This window comes from Astyanax mexicanus, chromosome 12 (genome assembly GCF_023375975.1).
Source record: "Astyanax mexicanus isolate ESR-SI-001 chromosome 12, AstMex3_surface, whole genome shotgun sequence".
Taxonomy (NCBI): Eukaryota; Metazoa; Chordata; class Actinopteri; order Characiformes; family Acestrorhamphidae; genus Astyanax; species Astyanax mexicanus.
Genome location: NC_064419.1, coordinates 1,164,390 through 1,190,168, shown reverse-complemented (window position 1 = coordinate 1,190,168; position 25,779 = coordinate 1,164,390). Strand labels below are relative to the sequence as shown.

Genomic DNA, 25,779 nt, shown 5'->3' with positions numbered 1-25,779 from the left:
GCTGTCGGAGCCGTGTGATTTCATTCATCAGTCAGCTGGAGCTGGTATCTCCCTGAATTAACAGATATTAAGGCATAAATATGATTTTTATGGTGGAAAAACACAACACACATCATTAACGGATCAGAACATGATGCTTGCTCTTACAGCCCACAACATAAAGCCTAGCAGTAAATCCTAATGCTATATTTTTCACACTATTTCACTGTTTATTTTCTGGTCTATTTTCATACATAAGGCACACCGGATTATAAGGCCAGGATTTGTACGGTCATGAAAAACCTGGAAAAGTTAGAGCATTTATTTGCAGAAAATGAGAAATGACTGAAATAACAACAAAAAAAGATGCAGAGCTTTCAGACCTCAAATAATGCAAAGAAAACAAGTTCATATTTATAAAGTTTTAAGAGTTCAGAAATAATCAATATTTGGTGGAATAATCCTGGTTGGTTTTTAATCACAGTTTTTTTTTTCGTGCATCTTGGCATCATGTTCTTCTCCTCCACCAGTCTTACACACTGCTTTTGGATAACTTTATGCTGCTTTACTCCTGGTCCATCTTCCTCTTGATTATATTCCAGAGATTTTTAATTTGGTAAAATCAAAGAAACTCATCATTTTTAAGTGCTTTCTATTTTTTTTTTTTCAGTGCTGTATATGTGGCCACAAAAATACACAATTTTGCATAAAAGAGATTTATTTTATTTAAAGTTTACAGTGGAGTGTGAAACAGGGCAGTTAGACTTAATTATAAAACACATAAACAGTTGTGACATTAAATATATTGCAATAATATATAAATATAAATGCTGTATATGGAGATAATTAGATACTAAAAACTTACATTTCACCAGCAGGTGGCAAAAAAGAGCAGATAAAAAAAAGCGCACGTTTACAGATTATTATTTTACTTTTTGACCATTTTAAACACAAAGAAGGGAAATATTTCACATATAGCACACATACAATACATGTGTGTGTGTGACATTTATAGTATGGTGGTATGTGAACTATTTCCCTATTGTCTTCATGTTTTAAATGGTATTAATAGCTTCATCTTGACTAATGACAAATAATAGAAAACTATACCCTTCTTTTTTTTACCCTTGTTTGGTCCCAACCCATTGAATTGTTCTTTATAAGTAGGCTTAAGGTTCTCATTTACTGATTTCATTAAATAAAATCAATTTTACACATTTTTTATGATTGTAATTGATGGAAAAAGTTACTAAGGCAATTTTTTTTCTGTATTTAATTCCACACTGTAAAATTAAAACTAAAACTTGGTTTTACTTGTTAGAATTTGGGATGTCTACTATTTTATTTGTACTTAAAACATGATTTTATTTTCTCAATTTTGTTGAGTTGCGGTGCTTTTTAATGAAACTGGTTTTGTTTTAAAAAATTATAGTACTTAAAAATTAACCACGACCCACAAAAAGCCTTCATCGCACATTATTCAAAATTAAAATGTTTGTAAATAATGCAAATAATTAAAACACTCTGAACTTATCAAATACAACAGCAGGAAATATAAATATTGCATGTGGTGACTATAGCAAATGCTCTTTCCAACTACAATTAAAAACTACAATTAAAACATTATTGATAATACAATGAAAAATATTAATATTAATATCCTTATAAACAATAAAAAAAAGTATAATTTGCACTTTAACAGGTTTTAAGTGTGGTACACGTTTCATGTTTTTGCTAATTCTATGCTAAAAGCTCAGTCCTGTTACTTTCATTCCTGTTACTCAAAGCATAAAAAGTAACAGGAGTGATTTTTCTTGTCATGAATATCAATTATTTGAATATGCAGTTTAACATTTCTTTATAATAACCTCTTTCTTAAGAGAAAATTAAACATGATTTTTGTTTTGTAACCATCTTCAGATTAGAAACGTTTTTAAAAAGCTGCCTAAAATTGACCAGAACATTTTAGAACAATTTAGAATAGTTAAATATGTGTTATTAGATTCAGAGTTTTAAAAAAAAAAAAATAATAATAATAATAATAATTTGTAAAATAAAATAAAAAAGGAAAGCTGCCTAAATTTGACCAGAACATTAAAGTAGTTAAACACATGTGTTATTAGATTCAGAGTTAAAAAAAATATATATATATTTTTTAATATATTTAAAATATATTTAAAAAATTAAAATAATGTGTAACAAAAAAAATAAGTTAAGCTGCCTAAAATTGACCAGAAAATGTTTTGAATAGTTAAATGCATGTGTTACTAGATTCAAAGTTTTAAAAAATATTTAAAAAATAATTAGGAAGTGTTACAACAAGCAAATTGTGTATAGTGTGGGATTTAGACAGATTTTGGGCTGGATATATTTCTGGACCTGGTAATCCTGATTTAACAGGATCAGTGTATAGGTTTAACAGCGATGATTTCATGAATGGAAATGTTTTATCAAACTGCTAACTAATAAAACTCTTAAATAAAGTAATTCTCTGGTTCAGACGGCGCCCGGCCGCTGACAGTCCCCCGGCCCCTCAGACGGATGGTTTCCTCCTGCAGGGTCACTACGGGGGCCCGGCCAGCCGAGGGCCCGGGGCGGAGGAGTGATTTTGGGGGGTGGGGGGTGTAATTAGTTCAGCAGGTGAAGACTGGGAAGGCCAGATAAAGAGGAAAATTCCTTACATCACTTCCTGTATTTGTTCTGGGCTTTATTTTGGATCTGAGGAATGCAGAGCCTCTCAGAAGCTCAGGAATTCAAAACAAGTCCATCAACTCTGACCAGCTTTGTTTCTTTTTTATTCTTTTCTTTTTTTAAGACGTGTTTTACAACCCCACCCTAATATCACAAGACCACCATCGCCCTCCCCGAACCCCCCACCTCCTCGTCCTCCGTTCTCCCAGCCCTCATTTCCTGTCTAATAGTGGGCTGTTCCTCTCAGCACATTAGAAGCTGAAAACTTTAAAAGTTCTGTTTTACTTACCTTCAGAAATTTAACATACTGCATGTACATATATGAGATGGTCAAGTAGAAAATATAAAGTCATATAATGTAAAACAAAACAAAAAACATATATATAGCTCTGGAAAAAAGAGACCACTTCAGTTTCTGAATCAGTTTCTCTGATTTTTTAGTGATTTTTTTTTATTTTTAGTCCCTTTCAGAATGAGCCATTTAAGGGCTCTGTCACTTTTATACAAATAAGCTGTTTTTGGCATAGCCATGTTTACATTTTGTGTTTACCATACATTACACAGTGTTAGCTTGTGCTAAATGTCAAAACACAAACAAGCTTGTTCATGCTTAACTGCAATAGAAAAACAAAACTCATTATTTGAAAGTACATACACCTCCCTCATATGCCGATTGCCACGGAGAGTAGTTATAGATTCTTCCCTCAGAAGAAGTCTGTTGGCTAATTCTGAGTCTGTGTACTGTGTGAGGTTCTCAACCAGCAGATCGAAATGGAGTATCTTCAGATGATCTAGTGGGTGGGGCTCTGGTGGGGGTTGACGGGTGATGGGTGGTACCAGGGTGGTTCTATGCAGGTTTTATCCAAATTTGCAAATTTATTTAAAATAAAAAGCATGTATTTACAGTGGTTTAAACATGTATGTTCCTTTATAAATCAGTGGTTGTTCGGATCAATAATTTCAGTTAAATATATCAAATATCAGATGAACACAGTGATATATGAGAAGTGAAATGAAGTTAATAGGATTTATTTCTGCAGAAGGAGGATCTACTAAAAATAGATGTATTTTTTCTGCTGGTGCCCAAATTTATTCACCTACCTGATTTAGTTTAAAGAATTATTGCAGACTTTTAATTTTACTTCAAAAATATCACTGTGTTCGTCTGCTATATGATATATTTAACTGAAATTGCTTTTCTGAACAACCAATGATTAATAAAGTAAAATCATTAAAATTATCTGGGGAGCCCAAACTATTGTATAGTACTGTAAATCACCATGGATTAAAGGGTTAAAAACTATCAATAAATGAAAGTTTACTGGAGACTCAAGCTCGAGGAAAAATTGTAAAGTTTTAATTTTAAATGTAAGAATTTATCAGTATAAACCGAGCAGCAGCTGGAGAATAAGAGAATAAGGGAATTCTGTCCGGCGTTCCCGAAGTGAAAGCTCGGACTGGAGGCCGCCGTCTGAAACATGAACTTAAATGTTTGTTAGACTCACTGAGGCTCATCAGACCTCGCCCCAAAGAGGCCAGGAAGTCCCATGTGTCTCTGCGTGCTTTGTGTTAAGATCATATCTACCGTTTCATTAAAACAGCAACAAAAACTCTCAGAAAATCACTACTGAGAACGAGCAGGAAGAATTTCATTTTATTACTGATTACAGAGAGCAGTTTCTGAATCAGTTTCTCTGATTTTGCTATTTATAAATTAACATTGTTGTTTTTGCAGAGCTTTCAGACCTCAAATAATGCAAAACAAAAAAAACCCAAGCTCATATTCATAAAGTTTTAAGAGTTCAGAAATAATCAATATTTGGTGGAATAATCCTGATGGTTTTTAATCACAGTTTTTTTTATATTGCATCTTGGCATCATGTTCTCCTCCACCAGTCTTACACACTGCTTTTGGATAACTTTATGCTGCTTTACTCCTGGTGCAAAAAATCAAGCAGTTCAGTTTGGTGGTTTGATGGTTTGTGATCATCCATCTTCCTTCAATTTGGTAAAATCAAACCTTTTTTCTAGAGCTGTTTATATTTTTGACAGTCAGTTAATAAAAATGGTGGCTATAAAATAGTATAGGTTCTACAGGTTATTTTTTAACCTGCATATGGAAGCTTGGGGTAATAATACAAAAACTAGATTTTGTTTAAAATGTGCAAAAGCTAAAATTAAAATTGAGTGTTTTTTTTTTAGGAAAACTTGGAATATAAAAATCAATAACATTTCATTATGAAGATAATTAGATATACCCTTTATTACAGTAGTCGTGAATAATAAAGATTAATTTTGCATTTCTTGCATCAAAAATTTCTTATGGGATGACACTATGTAGTCTGTGTAGTCTGCAATATATATATATATCCAGCTATAGAAGCTTGTAGTAGTAATACAAAAACTAGTATTTTGTAATATTTACAAAACTAATTTGAAGTGGCATGATACCAATAACATGTTTTTAGAGGAATGCATGGAATATAAAGCGACAATAACATTTCCTTAAGAACATATTACAAGAAAACAGCCTCTCCTGGTCATTTTTGACCCACTTATGCATCTCAGGGTTTATGAAGGAGGGGTTAAGTGTGGAACCCAAAGCGTCTACTGCAGATTAATGCTTCTATATGCAGGTAATCTGCAGTAAACAGATGAATTTGTCTTTAGCCGACACCTCCTCGCCCTCTACTCTTTCTGAGTAGAGGGAGTTATTTTCCTGTGCTGAGGAGAATTTCTGGAAGTATCAGTAACCCCTCCCTGAACCTCTGCAAGACTAAGGCCTATTGTATCCAACATTAAACTGCATTATTTATAACTGTATATATCTAGATTTCTCATTTCACTGCTTTGCAAAGGTTCCACTTTTACAGTGGAGATAAATGAGTTCTGTTCGGATTAAACGTTTGTATTTGATGATCTTTGTAAGAAACCGTGATTTCTCCTGCCTCGCTGGGCTTGGCACCGCTTGGCCTTTCTAAAATCTGTCAGTCAGGACTGACGCAGATCCGTTTCCTGAGCCGGTGAGATTTTTATTGTTCTGACTCTGCACACTGCTGTATCTCCATCCACCAGCTACGTCCTGCTTCCTCTCAAACAGGAAATGCTGCATTGCTTTCCCCACTCCTTATGTGGTCCTCTAGACATAAATTTAACTTTCCTGCTCTGTTATTCCACAAAGCCACATTTCTTCCTACCCTTGTGTTGCAGGATAGGTAACAAATCTCATTATTAAAAAATTAAAACTGCATATAAACCCTCAATCACATTAAATTTTATTGATGCACAATTAAACATTAAGAGACCACTTCAGTTTCTGAATCAGGTTCTCTGATTTTGCTATTTATAGGTTTATGTTTGAGTAAAATGAACATTGTTGTTTTATTCTATAAACTACAGACAACATTTCTACCAAATTCCAAATAAAAATATTCTCATTTAGAGCATTTATTTACAGAAAATGAGAAATGACTGAAATAACAAAAAAGATGCAGAGCTTTCAGACCTCAAATAATGCAAAGAAAAAAGAAGACAAATTCATATTTATAAACTTAAAAAAAAAAAAGTTCAGAAACCAACATTTGGTGGAATAACCCTGTTTGTTTTTAATCACAGTTTTTTTTTCATGCATCGTGGCATCATGTTCTCCTCCACCAGTCTTACACACTGCTTTTGGATAACTTTATGCTGCTTTACTCCTGGTGCAAAAATTCAAGCAGTTCAGTTTGGTTTGATAGCTTGTTATTTTTTCCAGAGCTGTAGAGGAAAAGTAACAGTTACAAAACATTTAGCAAACAATCTTTTAGACTTTTAGATTGTTTATAATGTTTTATAATGTTTTTCATAATATGACTACATTATAAACTACATTTTAGTAGGGCATAAGAGCACGTTAAATTTTTATTTGCTGCAAAGTATGACTTAGACTATCTTTCCTGTGTAATTTTAGCCAATTTTATAAGCATTTTTACTTAAAATATTTGAGTTTACTTCATATTTTGAGTAAATATCACCTAAAAGGAACACACAAACAGAAAACACACAAAGCATAATAGGTATTCAGTGAGTTTTGTCTGTGTATATATTGTTTTTTTAATACTGGATAATAAACATCACCCTGCCACCCTCGTGGAAGTAAATGTTCCCATTACACAGCAAAGAAAGTCATACACTGCTGTGAAGGAAATGGTAACTTGCTCTTATGTCCTACAACACTGTGGCCAGACAGGGCCAGACATTAATTAACATATAACTAAATACATGAGTAAAGGGAGGCCTGGTGGGTGAGACTGCACACTGATGATGAGTGAAGTTTTAAATAAAGAATAAAGAAGAAAAGAGAGGTTAAGAGCTGAAATGGTTTCTGATGGTGAGTATATGAGAGCAGGATGAGGAGTGTGTGAGGCTGTGAGCAGGATGGAGGCTGTTCTCCTCAGCACTTTTATCAGCTCCAAACACACACAGGAATTCCGGTCTGGGAATGACCGTCCCGAGTCTCTGCTTCCACAGGAAGATGGAATAAAAGAACCTCTTCAGCCACAGAGGCGTTTCATTTCTCTACAGTCCGGCTGAGGGAACAGAGCAGCCGGGCTACGACTCCACAACCCACCGGGTTTACTCCTCTTATTCTATTTTATTTACTCTTTTTATTTAATTTACTTCTCTTATTCTGTTTACTCATTTTATTTTATTCTATTTCCTCATTTTATTTTATTTCCTCATTTTATTTTATTTACTTCTTTTATTCTATTCTGTTTACTCCTTTTATTCTAGGTACTCATTTTATTTTATTTACTCCTTTTATTCAATTCAGTTTTTTTATTTTATTTACTCCTTAGTTACTTATTTTTATTTTTTGGTCTGAAGTGAGCTCTGATGTCTGGAGGGTGCGGACAACAGCAGGTACAGTAGCGCCTAACTATATTAACTATTTAACTACTTTAATAAACTGTTTAACTACTTTAACTTACTACCTACATTTAATATTTAACTACTTAAACTAAAAATATATATTTTTACGCTTCTGTGTCTTTTTTTCCGTTTTTCCATTGTGAAATTCTGACTCTAATTCTGACTTTAATCATTTTTATCACGAATTTTCAGTAAATTATTATTTCTCAGTGGCGCTCGGTTATATTTTTTCCCGCCTGTATACCATAACCCCGCCCCTCCGCTTTTCCTGTGCATTTATTGGTCAATTCGGCGGCCTTCTTCTGCTGAGAAGAGGCACGGGCCAATCCCAGCGCAGGTGGAAGGAGGGAACGACCAATGGAAATACAGGAAGGCGGTGGTTGTGCGAATACGGGTGTGGAAAATAACGGGATAAAAATAATTTGAAGAGATAAATATTACACAGTAAAATTATTATTATTATTATTATTATTATTATTATTATTATTATTATTATTATTATTATAAGTAGTAGTAGTAGTGTACTAAACATTAAATATACTAAATGTACTAAATATGTAATTCGTATTTGCACATTTGCACACATCCTATCAGTTATCTTTTTTTTATTTTGTGCATTTTTATTTTGTTACAAATCTAATTTGAAGAGATTAATACATGTAAAATACATTAACAACTAAAAAATAAAATAATATTATTTTTTATTAAAAATAAATTTTATAAATAAAAAAGGAAGTGTTGGGGTTTAGGATTTTGCGAAATAGCGCCATCTGTCGACATTGTTTCCAACTACGTCTTTTAGCATATGGTTTTTGCCTATATATAGAGCAGTTGTCCTTTTCTTCATTTTAACTCAACTAATAACATTTTATATAAAATCATATATTATAATATAATCACACATTATTATTATTATTATTATTATTATTATTATTATTATTATTATTATTAGTAGTAGTAGTAGTAGTAGTAGTAGTGGTAGTAGTGGTAGTAGTATTGTACTAAATATTAAATATACTAAATATACTAACTATATAATTTGTATTTGCACGTTTGCACACATCCTATCAAAGAGTTAACCTTTTTTAATTTTTGTGCATTTTTTTAATTTTGTTACAGGAGCCTCTGCTTGAATTCTCCTGTGTATAAGAAGTCAGGAAAGTGTGTAGCTGATCACTGAAGAGGAGAACTGGCCTGCTGCACAGCTCATTATTACTTTTGGTACGCGCTAGGCCTGCCTCAAACTCGTACCGTGAGTAATAATGCACTGTGGCAGGCAATGAGCTGCCAGCACTGAGAAACACTACAGCTGCAGTGCTGTTACATAAGAGTATTATGCTTAATTGTATTAGTAAATAATGTTTATATGCTTAGAACTGATTTATGTATCTGGATAAATGCTGAAATGTCTTACCTTGACTCTCTAGAGGAGGTGAACTTTGGGTTTATGGGCTTTTTTATTATAACAAAAATTAGATATTTAGTTAAACTTTTTTTATTTTTCAGTTTGTGAATGTTTGAGTTGATTGATAAGGGTTTTTGTATATTTGTGGGTGGGTTTAATTTTTAAGTATATATTTAGTATATATTATTTTAGTACTTGTGTGTTTGTGTGTGGTTCTGTGTGATAACACGTTTTAATTGCCGTCATGCAAAAAAAAAAAAAACAACTAAAATTTCAACTTTACAGGTGAAGGAAATAAAATAGCTTTTTAACTTTTTAACTTTCAGTGGAAGTCAGTGTTTATTTTTATTAATTTTGGTGCATTTCCATTGGTTTATTCATCACAAATAATGTTAAGAACAACTGCCAGAATCCCATTATAGCAAAAAGTTAATACTGCAAAACTGGAGATTGAAGGTTTTTGCACGACAGCAACATTTAATGTTTTTCTTGATTTTTATCCTGTATATGTAGTTTCTGCTTAACAAATAAAAATATTTTTTGTAATAAAAGGTCTGTTTGCTCTATTACACAATGTATTCTGTTTTTATAACAGACTGCAATGCCTATTAATTTTTACAATCTTAAAACAGGATGTTGTATTTAGATGTGATGTATTAGGCTCTATTCATTCCCCTTAATCACAACATAATCGTGATTTTCCATTGGTTTAACTGGAGGGTTTCTCTGTCTATACTGTGCAGAAATTTGTTGAAAATCCTAAATTGAAACAAATCATCTAAATAATATCTAAAACTGATTAACATCGCTAGTTTTAAAGTGCTGTATATTGTTGAAAAAGAGGTATTTTTACTTATACTGTTTTTAAATTTAAAACAAATTACTTTACTGTTAAATATATAGTTATTTATTTTGACCAAACATTATAGATCTAAAAATAAAAGTATTAAAAAAAGGTAGCAGACACAAAGGATCTCCATGGTTTCTTTGCATTAGTATACTGCAATACTTTGACAATGAAGAAAAATAAGATTATTTATTTATTTAAATATTTTTTTTAATTGATATTTAATTATTATTGAAATAACAGTATCAAAAAGCCAATTTTTAGCACAAAATAAACAAGTATTAATTTGAACATCTCCATTTAATTATGCATATTTTCCTAAATAAAATGACTGAAAAATGTCAGACTACAACAATCCTGTATATAACCATAATTAATAATCACGATTATTATTATTTTTTTTAATGCCGGTAGTTGTGTTTTATTTTGGCAGGGAGTAGTAGGTTCACAGGGCTGAGCGGATGTGACGTCACCTGGTTACAGTTGTTGGTAGCAACCAGTACAGAAGCGCAGCGTAAATAAACCCGTAATTAAATAATAATAACTGTATTCTCCCTAAACTAAACCCTGAGATTAAAGATTAAATCAGGATTTAAACTCGATAATGGAGGAAGAATTTTCTGCTGAGCGGCTGAAACCTGAAGATTCTCCTGATAAAAACTCCTGCAGAACCAGCGACTTTTACCGAGTAAAACCAAACCTCCCAAAGCGCTTCAACCATCCGGAGAAACTCAGAGGATACAGGTAAACTCATCACAACCCCGAGTATATATAAATAAGAGAGCGCTTTATTCATTTTACCAAATTAATAAAAACCTCTGGAATATAATCAAGAGGAAGATGGATGATCACAAACCATCAAACCACCAAACTGAACTGCTTGAATTTTTGCACCAGGAGTAAAGCAGCATAAAGTTATCCAAAAGCAGTGTGTAAGACTGGTGGAGAAGAACATGATGCCAAGATGCATGAAAAAAAACTGTGATTAAAAACCAACCAGGGTTATTCCACCAAATATTGATTATTTCTGAACTCTTAAAACTACTTTATGAATATGAACTATGAATATGAGTTTCTTTGCATTATTTGAGATCTAAAAGCTCTGCATTTTTTTGTTATTTCAGTCATTTCTCATTTTCTGCAAATAAATGCTCTACATATTATAGTAAAAAAAAGATAGTCTTGACACTCACTGTTATTACAAAATGTTTTTATTTGATCTGTGAATGGTAGTAATGTTTTGGCTCATTGTTAAATAGGTGTAAATGCACAATTACAAAAACACACACAAAAAACCCTGTTCATTTCATTATAATTGCATTATGGCACCTGATGGGTCTGTAACTTTATCTGCAGTAAGAAGACGTTGCATCCACTGTACCAAACAACCAATCAGACTTATGGGAGTAAGAAGCCAACGGTTCATGAAATGCCAGTGAGTCTCCATCATCTACAGTCTTAGTATATAATGAGTGAATATTAACTTTTACTTTAATTTCATTTGTTTTATTGTCTCAGACTGCCTTCCATGGAACCTGCCGGAAGTTTTCTGAGAACACTCGCGGGATGTATAAAGATAACGGCTTCAACACGACACTGGAGAAAAGTCCAATCACAGGACCAAACGCCATCAATGTTCTTCAGGACAGAATTACCTTCCATCGTTCCGTCTGCTCTGAGAGAAATCAGGAGACTGGAGCTGAAACATGAAGAGCTGCAGTCGTTTACCATCATTCTGTACTGTTTCAGTCCAATACAAATATAAATATTACTGAAAATTATCCCAAGAGACAATAACTTCAAACAAATGCGGGATAAAGTTTTTATTTTTATTTCAAAAGACACAATAAATCAGCAGTGTCCCAATATTTTGTTCTTGTCATTTATCTGATGTTTCTATTCAGGGAGACTTAGTAGTATGAGAATGTAGTGTTTAAGAGCTGCGTCTCTCGAGACGATGTTATCATAATATGTTGCCCATGATAAAAAATGGCAAAACACAAACTAACAAACTAATTCACATTTAACTGTGATAAAAACACAAAACTCATTATTTGACAGTGCTTACATTTTCCTGATCTGCCACTGACAGTAGGTACAGATCTCTCCTTAAAACAAAGTCTGCTGGCTAATCCTAAGGTTTTACTTATTGTGACGTTAGCATTTGTATTGCAACAAAATGAGTATTTCTCACACACACACACACCTGCTCCTGCTGTTTGCTCTTACTTTACATTAAAATAATTCTTATTTTTTAACTTATTTTGTGGCAATCCTGCCTGATGAATTCATAATCGTTGGCTTTTATATAACTTATTAATCTCAAAAACTCAACCATATTCTGTTTTTCGGGTTTTAAGGTCAGATTTTGGGTCTTTTAAATAATTCTAAGGGAATAGAGCCTTAAGTGACTTTATGCAACACTTTAAAAAGTTAAACATTTAAGGGGTTTTGATTATTTCCCTTTAAAAAAAAAGCCCTTAGATATGTAGAGAAATTAGTGCCAAATTAAAAAGCAATCACTGCCGTAGAAAAAATGTAAATGCAATCTTTAAAATCCATTGCTTTTCCTCACTAACATGCAGAAAACGAGCCAAAATGAAACCTCTATTACTATTACATCACATTTCACTGCATTTGATCTCTCTAATTAAAAAAACAATACAAAAGAATTGACATTTTCAAAACCCTAACACTAAATGTGTGTCAGAATTGCACTTAAAATGCTTTAAATCAAAAACAACAGCATTGTTTTCCACTGCAAATGTTTAAAAGCAAATCACAATGCACAGGATTGCAGTTCATCTAGGAGCATTGTGGTATTAATGCCAAAATGAAATGAAATCACTGTGCAATCAGAACACACTACTGAAATAGGGGCGGGGCTCAGAAAATTTTGAACATTGTTATCTGGAAGGGATTTTTAAGGGCAATCTTAAGGTGGAAATTCATTTGAGGTGTTTTATGCACTTGGATACTTTAAACCTATAGAAAGTATTAGGTGGGATTTGAAGAAGGTAAGTAGTTTTATTTGATTGTTTTACTTAATAAACTTAATTTGCGATGGGTGATCACTATTTTCGAGGACAGCTGATAAAAATACACACATTCAGCAGATATATTTTAGTATAGATTAGTTTTATTTGGTGTCGTAGTGTGAAATTCAACAGTAGCGGACTTCAACAGATACTGTACGTCCAGTCCTGTGCTCTCATTCATCGTACGATATCTACACAAACTGGAAGCCGAAAAGTGGAAAAACATTATTCATGAGTTATAAAAGCACTTTTTAATCAATGTGTGGAGGAGGAACAGAAGACCAACATATAACAAAGCGGAGTAAAAACAAAACCGAACTCTGTGGGTGAGGATGGTACAAATATATATACGTAGCTGCGACAACAGCAAGATCGAACAAATTACAACCATAGATCTCTTTCTATCTCACTCTCTCGCACTTTCGCTCTCTCTCTCACGCATTCTCTCGCTCTCTCACATACACATACATCACACACACATCTCCAAACTTCAGCCAGGTGGTGGGAAACGGGACTCCGCAGGCCTCCATCACTCCCGGCTGTTGCTGGAACAGTGAAGACGAGGGCGGCAGGTGAACAGTATTACAGTATTAAGGGTTTTGGTGTCGTATTTTGTTTTTCTGTTTTCCCTGTTTGTCCTGGAAGCTTGTGAGCAGCAGAAGGTTTTATTGTCCGGAGGGATGGATTGTCAGGTCCACCGAGCCTCCGTCTCAGTCAGAAAGTAAAAGGCACTTCAAAACGTCGTAACAAAATCCAGTGTATCGTATTTTTATACACCCATACACTCGCGTGATCAGAAGAAACGATGGAAGGCTGAGAGGAAGTATCTCACGCAGGCTCACGCAGCAAACAAACCGTAAAAACAACCCAAAATAAAGCTGGTTAGTTGCACACGACTCCAGGCGTGAGGTCGGTATAAAGACTCGGTCGCTCTGCAGAAACTGAAATTGCAGAAATTGAAATTAGTTGCATAGGCAAGAAAAAAGTGGCTCCGTCCTTCAAGATGAAGGAAAAACATAAATATTGCATTTATATACAGCGACGTGAATTTTATTTTTTTTTTTGCCCCCTTACAAATTTCTATTGTTGTTGCTTTTTTGTCATACTTACATTTGTTTTTTTTTAAATAAAAAACGTTAATATTAGAAAAAGATAACTGAGAACCTGAGTAAATATAACAAAAAAAATATATATATATTTACTCAGATTATCTTCAGCCCTATCTGGATGGGATTAGTTTCTCAGGGGGTTCTGCTGTAATTTTCTCTCTTTTTTAGTTTTTTTTTTATCATCTGTGATGTTTTTTTATTCCCGTCCAGAACGATCATGTACGTGTTTTTCTCAGACGTCCTCTGAGATAAAAAATTACAGGCTAAATTATCTAGAGTTTCGTCTCCTCGCCTGTAATAAAACAGCAGAATAGCTATTTGTCTACTGCTGCGTACCGTAATTACTGTAAACTTTGGGCGCAGCTCGTTTCCATAGAGATCCACGTAAAAAAAAAAAAACACAACATTGAGTGGAAATGGAGGAGCTACTGAACTGCGATGATGTCATGTGACCCAGAAAAGGCCTTGAAAAACTCACTGGTCCTCCTGTTTTTTCAATTGCAGTCCGGATGCGGAGTTTTATCACTAAAGAGTAGAAGTCTGGACAGGGCTTTAGTCTGGTATTAAAGTTTGTTTGATAATCAGAAAAATATCAGTATGACAAAGAACAAAGCAAAAACAAAGGAAATCTGTAGGAGGCAAATACTTTTTCACACCACTGTATATGAGTATATATATTTATATATATATTTTAAAAGAAATATGAGGGAAAAATAGAGCTCTTCTCTGAAGTGAAAAAGGAAGGAAGCGAGGGCAGTGTGAGGAAAGTAAACGCAGAAAGGCTTCCGTGTCGCAGCAGCAGCAGCAGCAGCAGCAGCAGCAGCGGTCGGGTGCAGCAGTCGGGTGCAGCAGTCGGGTGCAGGCCGGAGCCTGGTGGAATGGTGGAGAATGTGTGGAGCTGAAGCTGACGGAGGCTCTACAGCTCTGTGTCCTGATATTTGTGTGCGTCTGGATAATAGCCGAGCTTGGATTGGTCAGCCGCCCGCCGCCTGTGCTCCTCCCCCCCCCCCTCCTCTTTGCCGGGGCAGGGCGGACAGTTCTCCGAGTACGGCGCTCTGGAGGGAGGAGTCTGGGGCTCCGGCCGTGAGCTGGATCTGCGGAACAGAACAGAGTTTATAGATTTTTTATATATTTATTTCTAATTTTGAATCCATTTTCTCCACAATTTACGATTTTCATTAGGACTCCCCCCCCCCATCACTAGTGATGCTCCAACACCAGGAGGGTGAAGAAGACTAGCACACGCCTCAGAGGAAAGCGCAGCGACTCTGGTGGTTCTGATACATCAGCTCACAGATGCAGCCTTGTGCTGATCCACATCACCCTTAGGAGTGATGAATAGGGGAAAGAGAGAGCGCCATCTACTGTACTGTACCAACTGACAAACTCTCTCGGGGCTCCGGCAGCTGATGCCAGGCTGCATGACCAGGATGTAAACTTATTTCTTGTACACTGCACTACATAAAAATAAAATAAATAATCTTTTTTACAGTTTTTACATTCAATTTTCTATTTTTGTACTTTCTATTTTGTACAACGGTCAGAAAATGAAATGAATAATCGTTACTCTGACCACTTTTTTTTTTACTGTATTTTTATTTTATTTTACTTTTTGCATCTGTTCTAATGCGAGACAGGGTATTTTTACAAGTGAAAAAAAAATAATGCACAGTATATAGTTTTATATCTGTGCAGTATCTGTTGAATATTTAAATAGTTGTTTAATTATAATTCTAAATGCTTATTTTAAATGCTTACGTGAAGATTTAGTTTTAGTGTATAAACTCATATAAAATAGGCTTCGATGTGTAAGATTTGGGCCCAGAGATGAGGTAAGCCTGCCTTTTACATACTCAGTGAGCATGCTCAGATTAATGGAGTGTGTGTGTATGTGTGAGTGTGTGGGTGTGTGTGTGTTGAGCTGGGTGGTGGGGGGGGGTTGGTGTTATACCCAGGGGCTAAGAGCTGATTAATCCATCCCTGCCTCACGAGTTCAGTCGGGGACACTGGATCATGGTTGGGGGCGAATTTGGACAGACCCGTCCGACGCCAGGAGCAGGTGTCTTTTTGGGTCATGGAAACATTTCTGATCCCGAGGGGAGAAACCAAGATCTTACCCAATAGGCTGTGGTCTGCTGTGGTCCAGTTTCTGGGCTTTTATTGGGACAGCATAGATGTCTGGGTGCTTCTGTGCAATCTCCACCTTAACAGAACATCAGAAAGATTATAATTATTATCTCTTTTTATATTAAAATACACTTTATTACCAAAAATATTCCCTCGTCTGTCTTTGCATGAGCATGCATATTTTTTTTAACTTGATTGACATCCCATTGAGCTATAACAGCTTTAACTCTTCTAGGAAGGCTTTTTACAATGTTTAGGAGTGTGTTTATGGCAGGGTTCATACAGTTTTTAACCAAGAAATTGTAAAGGTAGATATTATAATTAGAGACAACAAATGGGAGGACACATTTAAAACAGGATATAAACTAAATAATAGGGAAATAAAAATGAGATATTTTAACACCCCTTTGATTACATAAAAATAGAGATATTCATCTGAATTATGCTGGAGAAATTGTGGAGGGTGGGGGATTTTACTCATATATTCTGGAATTGTCCAAAAATCTCAGAATTTTGGGATAAGGTGTTAAAAGAGATTAAAATGATCTTGGTATGATATTAAACTTACTTTAGACCCAGCCCTTGTTATTTTAGGTATACTCTCACACGATATGATTGAAGGAAATTTGATCTATTTATTGAGAATATTGCTTTTAATAGCAAAAACAAAATAAAACGATAACAACCTCCTGGCTTAAACCACAACCACCTAAAATAACACAATGGAGAGAAATGGTAAAAAATGTCTTCATTATGGAAAAAATTACAGCAAAACTACAGTTACGACTGAATTTATTCTTAAAAAAAACTGGGAACCATTAATGCAAGCAATGACCGTCACCTAAAAGTACCTGTTACTGATTAGGCATCCCCTCTTGTTTGTTATGCTCGTTTCTGACAGGTTGGTTGTATGTCATTATTACTGAACTATGTTTACTAAATGAAAACAACTAACAATAAAAACACAGTTTAAAAAAATAAATTCATCACTCTCTTTACCCGAGCGTTCTGTGCCTCCTGTAGCTCCAGTACCCTCTGTGCCCGGGCGATGTGGTCCATCTTCTCGAAGGCTCTCAGTTTGCCCATGAAGGACCTCTTGGACGGGTCCTCGGGGCTCACGTCTGGGGGCTCATGGTCCCTGAGGGGTGGGCTTTCCGCTGGCCCTCTGGAGGTGCGGGAGACGGAGGAGGGCTTTAGAGATACGGGGGGTGGTGGGGGTTTGGTGGGCGAGTCGTGGAGCCGGAGGGGTTCGTGGCTGACCAGGTGGTTCCCCGGGTTGCTGGTTGGGTTGCTGGTTGGGATGATGGTGGCGTTGATTGCTGGGCTGTTGGTTGGAATGGCTACAGGGCTGTTGGGGGGCTGGTTGGACTGATGGTCGTAGATCCGGACTGGGTTGTAGTGCCCACGTGATGCTTCCCCTTGAGCTAGTAGCTTCACCTGAGAGACAAGGTGTTCTGAGCATTAGGTATTAGAGTCAGAAGGTCTATTCATGCATCAACTCAAGTCAGGGGTGTTTAGCTCCATGCTTGGAGGCCCAAAAACATACTAAGGTAAGCAGAACCTGATTATTGTAGTGCTTCTGCTTCTCTGAATACTGTATTATTATCCTCTTTTCACCCTGTTCTTTAATTGTAATCTCGGTTCTGATACATCAGCTCACAGACGCAGCCTTGTGCTGATCCACATCACCCTAAGAGTTATGAGGGCAAAGAAAGAGCGCCATCTACTGTACTGTACCCACCCAGAGAGAGAGAGCAAGACCAACTGTGCTCTCTTGGGGCTCCGGCAGCTGATGGCAAGCTGCATGACCGGGATTTGAACCACTGCCTGATAATAGTGGCAGTGCTTTGGACTCTTTATGCTACTTCTGAAGTACAGCTAAACAGTCAACAGTCTACAGAGAGGAAACAGCTCAGAATCGACCAATCACAGCATCTTTAAGAGTCAGATCAGGTCTGGACGCAGCCCTTACCTTGGAGGGGTCGGGGAGGAAGGTGGACATCACGGGGGGGCTGCCCTCGCTCTGCGGCGCTCTGCTGGCCACGCCGGCTCGGGAGTGGAACCGGATCTCCGGGCTGGACTTCCTGAGGATCTGCGGAGCAGGCAGAGGTCAGAGGGCACCGGACCAGAACCACACACAGCTACTGCACTATGGCTCTATATAAAAAAAGTAATTTTTACATGGATTTATAATTTCCAAAAATGGAAATTTAACAGCAGAAGAAAAAAACCTTTTAAGCTTTCACTGGGAGTCAGTGTGGAGCTTTTCTATTGGTCCACTCATCATGAAATATAAACACATTCACATCTTCATCAGTCATTTTAAAGAGTAAAAGTTGCAACTTTTCAGTGATAAGAGGAGAAAAACTTGCAATTGGCACCTTAACCCTCTTTCTCATAACTGGATTCACCTGTTTCTGACCTTATCAAACTAGTTTTGTGTTCCAATAGTTAATGCTAAATGTGATCAAATCAATAAAACGACAAAGGGGTGCCCAAATTTATGCTCCTGCCTAATTATGTTTAAAGAATTATTGCAAACTTTCTGTAAATCCTATAAACTTCATTTCACTTCTCAAATATCACTGTGTTCATCATATCAATATATGATATATTAACCTAGGATTGCTGATCTGAACAACCGATGATTTATAAAGGAAAATCATGAAAATGATCAGGGGTGCCCAAACATTTTTTACTACTGAATAAATACAATGGGATATTTAGTTCCCATCACCACAGCAGCCTCAATACGATGCTCTAAAATGGATCAGATTACATGAAACCACTCCGAATGCTGTTATTAACACTAAAACAGCTGAATTACACAGATTATTCCCCTTTATAATGCAGGATTGTGCATTACTGCATGTGACCCAGGCATGCTGTAATTACAAGCACTGAACAGCAGGGGGCAGACAGACTGCACTCACTCATATATACTGTATATATGGGCTGTGATTCAGAGGAACTGTGATAAATAAAAGCAGCCTGTGTGTAAGAGTGTGTGTGTATATGTGTGTGTGTGTGTGTGTATATGTGTGTGTGTGTGTGTGTGTGAGTGTGTGTGTTACCTTGTGCTACTCATCTCATTATCATAATGCTGAGGGTCTCTGAGTCTCCAGAGAGAGAGAGGGGAGTAAATGACTTTCCTCATGTATGAAGTGAAACTGATACAGTGGTGATAAGTAAGTTGTTGGTGATGGTGTGTATATGTGTGTGTGTGTGTGGGTGTGTGTGGTCTCTCGTGCTTGTGTATGCTGTTGGTGTGTGTTTCCCTGCAGCCGTGACCTCCTCTGTCTTTCCTTAGAGGCCAAGCTGACATGCTGCTGACCACGGCAACTATGAGAAACAACAGTGTGTGTGTGAGTGTGTGTGTGAGTGTGTGTTTATGTGTGTGTATGTTTGTGTGTGTGAGTGTGTGTGCGTGTGTTAATGTGTGTGAGTGTGTAAGTGAGTGTACAAATGGTCTATAAGACTAATGGCATGTGTGCCTTTTTAACCTTCCCCTGCATTAGTCATGTGATGGTTGATGTGTGTGTGTGTGTGTGTGTGTGTGCATATCATGGTGTGTGTGTGTGTGTGTGCATGTGTCATGATGTGTGTGTGCTTTAGGGATGTAAATGTATCACTTTAATGCAGTTCTTGTGCACCATCCATCCATCCATCCATCCATCCATCCATCCATCCATGTGTGTGTGTTAGTTTGAGTGTGTGTAATGTGTTAGTGTGTGTGTTAATGTGTGTGTGTGTGTGTAATGTGTTAGTGTGTGTAATGTGTTAGTGTGTGTGTTAATGTGTGTGTGTGTGTGTAATGTGTGTGTGTGTGTGTAATGTTTGTGTGTGTGTGTGTGTGTTAATGTGTTAGTGTGTGTGTAATGTGTGTGTGTGTGTAATGTGTTAGTGTGTGTAATGTGTTAGTGTGTGTGTTAATGTGTGTGTGTGTGTGTAATGTGTGTGTGTGTGTGTAATGTTAGTGTGTTAGTGTGTGTGTTAATGTGTTAGTGTGTGTGTAATGTGTGTGTGTGTGTAATGTTTGTGTGTGTGTGTGTGTGTGTGTGTGTGATTGCGTGTGCTCTCTGACCTCCTCTGGCATGACGGGCTCAGAGGATCTGCTGATGGCCGAGACTCTCTGGCGCTCGATTGGCTCGTCGAGCTCGTTATCGGTGTTGGTCCCGCCCTCGTCCGCCGTGTCGTCGTAGTCGCTGGTCACGCGGCTGTCCATGCTCAGATAGTCGGCGCTCATGGCCGACAGATAAGACATGCGATCATCGTGAAGATCAAGGTCCCTCTCTGTCCCGTCCAGCTAAAAGAGACACATGATGGATCTTGTGTACAGAGAGGAGCGAAAAGAAAAAAAGAACAAAAAGAACAAAAACAAAAAGAAAGCTGTAGAGCACCACCAAAGAAAGATGAACAGTAAAAACAGCACAGAAATAAAGAATGACTAGTGTGAGTCTCTAGTGTGAGAGAGGAAAAAGAAGGTGTGCATTAATGAGATAAATATAGTATAGAATTCACTGAAAAAAAATCATGAGTAAAATTTATGTAAAAGTTTCACAACTTTCTGCATTTATTTTTTTAAGTAAATTTAATTTCAGATAAATGTAAGTAACTTCAACTCGGTTTTAAGACTTAAATAGAGTTACACAGAGTAAATAAGTGAACTGAACTTCAGTCAATCCTTTCTTTTAGTAAACTTTTTTTTCGCAAAACTTTTTTTCCGTAAATTTTACTCATCATTTTTTTCAGTGTGGATCTGACTGCTAGAGAGAATGAGAGAGATAAAGTGAGGGAAGATGAATGGATGGAGAGAGTGCGAGTGGGTGGAGAGGTGATGCGCTGATTTATGGAGCGTGATGGAGAAGCGTCTGCTCTTTACCTTCCCCTCAGACACCCACACCGCCTGCGTCTGCTGCTGCCGAATACACTCCTTCACACTGCCGTACCACGCATCGTTGGCTGCGTTCAGGTCGATAACAGCTAGCACAACAAATAGCAGAGGAAACGGAGGCCAAGGAGAGAGAGAGAGAGAACAGAGAGAGAGAGAGAGAGTAAATCAAGACATTTCGATCTGGCTCCTCTGTTCTCCAGCTTCACCTATTGATCTATTTATCTAACTGCGTCTCCATCGACTGCTAAAATCGCTCTGTAAATTCCTGCATCATATGGAATATGAATCACATTTACAGTCAAGCTCTTATTAGATGTGATAAATGTAAAATTATTAATGTATAAATTATAGGTGTCAATTAAAGAGGTATAAATACTAAGTTACCTTAGTAAAGTAGTAATTTTGCACTATAGTGGCACTCCCTAAGCTTTTGTCCTCTTACATTACTTTTACTTTTATACTTTAAGTAGTTTTAAAACCACTTAAAGAGTAAAAAGCTTGAGTTGATATTTCTTCAACTTCTACAGAAGTATTTTATTAAACACTATCTATACTTCTACCTACAGAGTAATGAATGGAGATACTTTTCACACCTTTGTTAAAATGCGGATGGTCTATTAAAAGCAATTTGGAGGATCCAAATCTATATACTCTGTATAGAAAGCTAAGTCAAGTAAACAAAACTGTAATTCTTAAAAAATCTAACATTTTCTTTTAAAGTCAACCGAATGCTGGATGTCTTAGATTTCCAGATTTACACTAAGGCTGGGCGCAGCAGCATTAGCATTAGCATTAGCAGCTAACTGCCGGCCGACAGCGCTACACTGAGGAACCCAGGCTACAGGCTACAAGCCGATAAAACACACCTCTGAACTGCTAAAGAGCTAGTGCTAGCATGTGGTTAGCAGGTATTGCTAATGCTAATACTGCTCCAGTCTCAGTGCTGGAGAACTTCACTGAAACTCCTGTATAACTCTGTACCTCAGTGGAGTGTCTTTACTGCTCCTTAATACATGACTGGTAGAATTCATACATAAGGAGCAGCGGATTATAAGGAGCTCTGATGATTTGGGAGAGGTGTGGTGTTGTGGGACTGACCGGTGAAGAGGTGTGAGCAGGATTTCCTGAGCTTGAGCGCCTGGTCGAAGAGCTTTCGGGCACTGCGGTTAGAATTAGGCATGATCCTCTGCCTCATGGCCTTCACTCCATGTTTACTGTCCGGGTTGAAGAAGATGACGATGGGGTACCACTGAGTGTAGTTCAGCGTGTCTACGGCTTTCGGCGTCACATCTAGCAGGGCGTGCTTATCCTGCACAGAGTTCATCATTTATTATTATTATTATTATTAATAATAGAGTATTTTAATTGGTTATTCAATAACACACAAATACATACAAAAACACCTGAACAAAGGACAGGTAAATAAATATAGTAACACTTTATAATAACTTTCATTAATATATATATTTTAACTAATGATCAGTAGATGTGAATAAAGCCGTGGTTCATCAGAATAAAATATTAACAAATGCTCACACATGACATGATATTTATTAGCATGGATATCCATATTAAAAATGTTAGTAAATCATTAATGAGCTCATCAGAATTTGAACATTAATAAATTGCTCATTTTAAACCGTGCAAATTATTGTCAATGCATTATGTTTATTATTATTTACAAATGTGATAGCAACTTTTTAGTTCCTTAAAATGTGAGATATAACAGTTATTAATCATTAGTTAATCGTATATAAAAGTGTTAAAAAATATTATATATAAAAAAATATATATATATAATACATCAATCAGAAAAATAAGAATGAATCACAAATGCCAAAAGGCAAATTAGATCAATATTGGTTTATAATCTTGCCAATTTATTTCTGGAAAGATGCAGTCTATGAAGCATCTTGAACTTTAGTATTACGACCGCACACCGAGCAGCTTGATTGATTTATGGCATTTCAGTGTGTCTTTGCTATCGTAACGACGGGAAAAGTACACCTTTAACAGCGCAAACAACAAGAATTCCCCAAAGATCACTGAGTTAAAACAGGAGTGAAGCTGGTAGGTTAATTCCACTCTAAATATGCAAACACTAAAAAAAAGTACAGTTTCGTATATGTGTGTGTGTGTGTGTGTGTTAGTGTGTGTGTTACCTGTTCGATAATCTGTCGGATGGTATTGAGACGCACCACCCCGGAAGACTTCTCTGATCCAGCATCTTTGGGTTCAGTTTCTGATGAAGCAAAACACAAAACATAGAACAGTAAACACTGTTCTTCCCAGGCTTATTATTCTACTTTACACACATCAGCCACAGCATGAACAGTAAAAAACTGTAGAAAACATGAAAAAACATGAAAAAAACTTGAAAAATTGATTTTTGTCTACAGTGGCATCTGTCTCAGTATTAATTTCATGTAGGAGAGATTGAGTGCAAGCTTTTGACTGGTATTTAGAAGACCTCTCTATGGAAAAACACTTAAAAAACCATTAAATCTGATAGAAACTCACTGATACTTAAGACAGTAGTGATACTCACTGGCAACAACAAACTCATCTGGGAGCTCAGTGGCCAGTTTCTCACTGGCAGCGTCGGCTATGGGTCCAAACAGCACCACGGGTCTCCTGAATCCAGCTACAGCAGAGAGGAAGAGAGATCAGAACCAGAACCAGGGTTCAGCAGCCAATCCTGCTCACAGGATCTGCAGTACAGTGAATTTACCCTCCCTGAGCACTGAACACGCTATTAGGAACAATTATCTAATCAGCCACTCATGTGTCAGAAGCTCAGTGCTGCAGAACATTATGCAGCTTCAGGTAATGTTCACATCAGCTGTCAGTGATACTGAGCAGAGCATGATGTTGGTGTTTGATATGATTATTTCTGCAGCTGCTGATCTCCTGTCATTTCCAGCGTAACGATATATAGAATTTATTTAGAATGGTGTAAAATATGCAGTTGAGTGGCAGTTCTGCAGATGGAAACATCCTGTTTGAGGAAACGCTGGACAGATTAAGTTGGAGCTGACAGAAAGGCTACAGTAACTCAGATAACCAGTGGTCTAAAGCGCTGCCCCTATGATCAGGAGATTGCTGGTTTGAATCCCGGTCATGCTGCTTGCCATCAGTAGTCGGAGGCCTGATGGCTCTCTCTGGGTGGTTACAGTAGATGGCGCTCTCTCTTATCATTTTTAAATAAACTTTATTAATACATTTTAGCACATTACAAAGTTATTACAATTTCATTACAATCGTCATATCATTACACAAAGTATACTCACCATCAAATATTTAATTTTACATTAAATCAATTATTTCCAATTAAAGAACATCAAGTTAAAAATTTAAAAGTGTCCAAAGATTTTTGTTTTTTATTTTAGATTCTATAGTCCTTAATCTTTTAAGCAAAAAAAAAATATTAGTTTAAAAATTATATTTGCCAGAATTTGTATTTGATTTATGGTCATCTTGCACCGAGTTTTCCACAACTTACTGACAGTGATGCATAAAATGTGCCAAAAGAAGTGTCTAGTGTTGGAATCAAGAGTACTGTTAAAAAATTAGAAGGTAGATTCCTATTTATTTTATACTTTGCACATGTTGGCAGCATTTTCTCAGTCAGCTTTATGAGGCACTTACACTGAGTGTTTCAGCGTGTTCTACAGTGCTTCCCCTATAATCAGGAGATTGCTGGAGTTTGAATCCCGGTCATGCTGATTGCCATCAGTAGCTGGAGCCCTGATGGCTCTCTCTGGGTGGGTACAGTACAGTAGATGGTGCTCTTTTGCTCTTTCCCCTCATCACTCCTCCTAGGGGTGATGTGGATCAGCACAAGGCTGCGTCTGTGAGCTGATGTATCAGAACCACCAGAGTCACTGCGCTTTCCTCCGAGCGTTAGTGATGTGATGCTACTCTGCAATGCTGCGTGTGCTAGTCTTTTTCCTTCTAGTGTTATGTGGGTCCAGCAGTGTGAATGTTTGTATAAGGCGTAATGTAACCTGGTTAAAGCAAAATTCTGTTTTTCTGTTGTTAAACTGTTTACCAAATCCACCGAATCTTACCTCTCCTGCTCCCTGCATTAGCAGTAATGGGGCGAGTGAAGCATGCTGAGTGTGTGTGTGTGTGTGTGTGTGAGTGTGTGTGTGTGAGTGCACGTATCCCTCAGGCTCTGGGGGTGAACAGTGTTGGGTCTGACGAGGCTGTTAAATGTTTAATCAGCCCCAGTTCCTCCACCAGCACGTTAAACTGATGCTCTCGTCGTCCGAATTGTCACCTCGCCGAGGCCCAGCACTGCGTCTCTCTCTCTGTCTGTCTCTCTCTGTCTGTCTCTCTCTCACGGTTAAATCTAATACAGCTTAATTATCCTCCACAGACCCGTTATCCCTTCATACGGCTCCTCTGAACATCCCCTGTTCTCTAAATCTGCTCCTTTTCTATATTTTATCTCATTCTGTTTTCTGAACTTTCAGTTTAAAGGAGAAATCTGGTGTGAAATGGACTTGGGTTGTAATATCATATCGTACGCATTAATACCTCCAACATTTTTAAATATGGTGAACGATGATATTATACCCTAAAATATGGTGCTATATCACACACCCCTTATTATTATTTTTAGCAAACTACTAGAGACAGATTAGATCTGTCCAGTATCATTTATTAATACTTTAATCCTGGATAAATAAAGATATTCAAAATACAAGAATAAAAAAATCTGATAAAATTAGGGACATGTCATATCATAATGTATGCAGTAATGCAATTTTATA

At 36.7% G+C, this 25,779-nt stretch overlaps 2 protein-coding genes across 11 annotated transcripts in view; one reads left to right on the top strand and one right to left on the bottom strand.

The window, feature by feature from the left end:
- The first annotated feature begins 10,273 nt into the window (after positions 1 to 10,273).
- On the top strand, positions 10,274 to 11,699 carry pierce1 (piercer of microtubule wall 1). The gene is made up of 3 exons (XM_007229097.4): positions 10,274 to 10,577; positions 11,190 to 11,268; positions 11,352 to 11,699. The coding sequence occupies exons 1-3, from the start codon at positions 10,438 to 10,440 to the stop codon at positions 11,541 to 11,543; spliced, it is 411 nt and encodes a 136-aa protein (XP_007229159.2). The 5' UTR covers positions 10,274 to 10,437; the 3' UTR covers positions 11,544 to 11,699.
- A 2,451-nt stretch (positions 11,700 to 14,150) lies between these two features.
- LOC103035951 (tight junction protein ZO-2) overlaps positions 14,151 to 25,779 on the bottom strand; it is a 117,848-nt gene continuing 106,219 nt past the window's right edge. For 9 of the 10 annotated variants that reach the window (XM_049485821.1, XM_049485822.1, XM_022670579.2 and 6 more), the window contains 9 exons: positions 23,550 to 23,645; positions 23,164 to 23,243; positions 22,100 to 22,310; positions 20,990 to 21,090; positions 20,192 to 20,413; positions 18,080 to 18,199; positions 17,107 to 17,544; positions 16,098 to 16,183; positions 14,151 to 15,074 (listed from right to left, as the gene is read on the bottom strand). In XM_049485821.1, coding sequence (XP_049341778.1) covers positions 14,897 to 15,074; positions 16,098 to 16,183; positions 17,107 to 17,544; positions 18,080 to 18,199; positions 20,192 to 20,413; positions 20,990 to 21,090; positions 22,100 to 22,310; positions 23,164 to 23,243; positions 23,550 to 23,645 — 1,532 coding nt within the window. In that variant the 3' untranslated portion in view covers positions 14,151 to 14,896. Of the gene's footprint in view, positions 15,075 to 16,097; positions 16,184 to 17,106; positions 17,545 to 18,079; positions 18,200 to 20,191; positions 20,414 to 20,989; positions 21,091 to 22,099; positions 22,311 to 23,163; positions 23,244 to 23,549; positions 23,646 to 25,779 lie in introns of those variants that run through there. The other variant, XM_049485824.1, reaches the window with a different exon arrangement.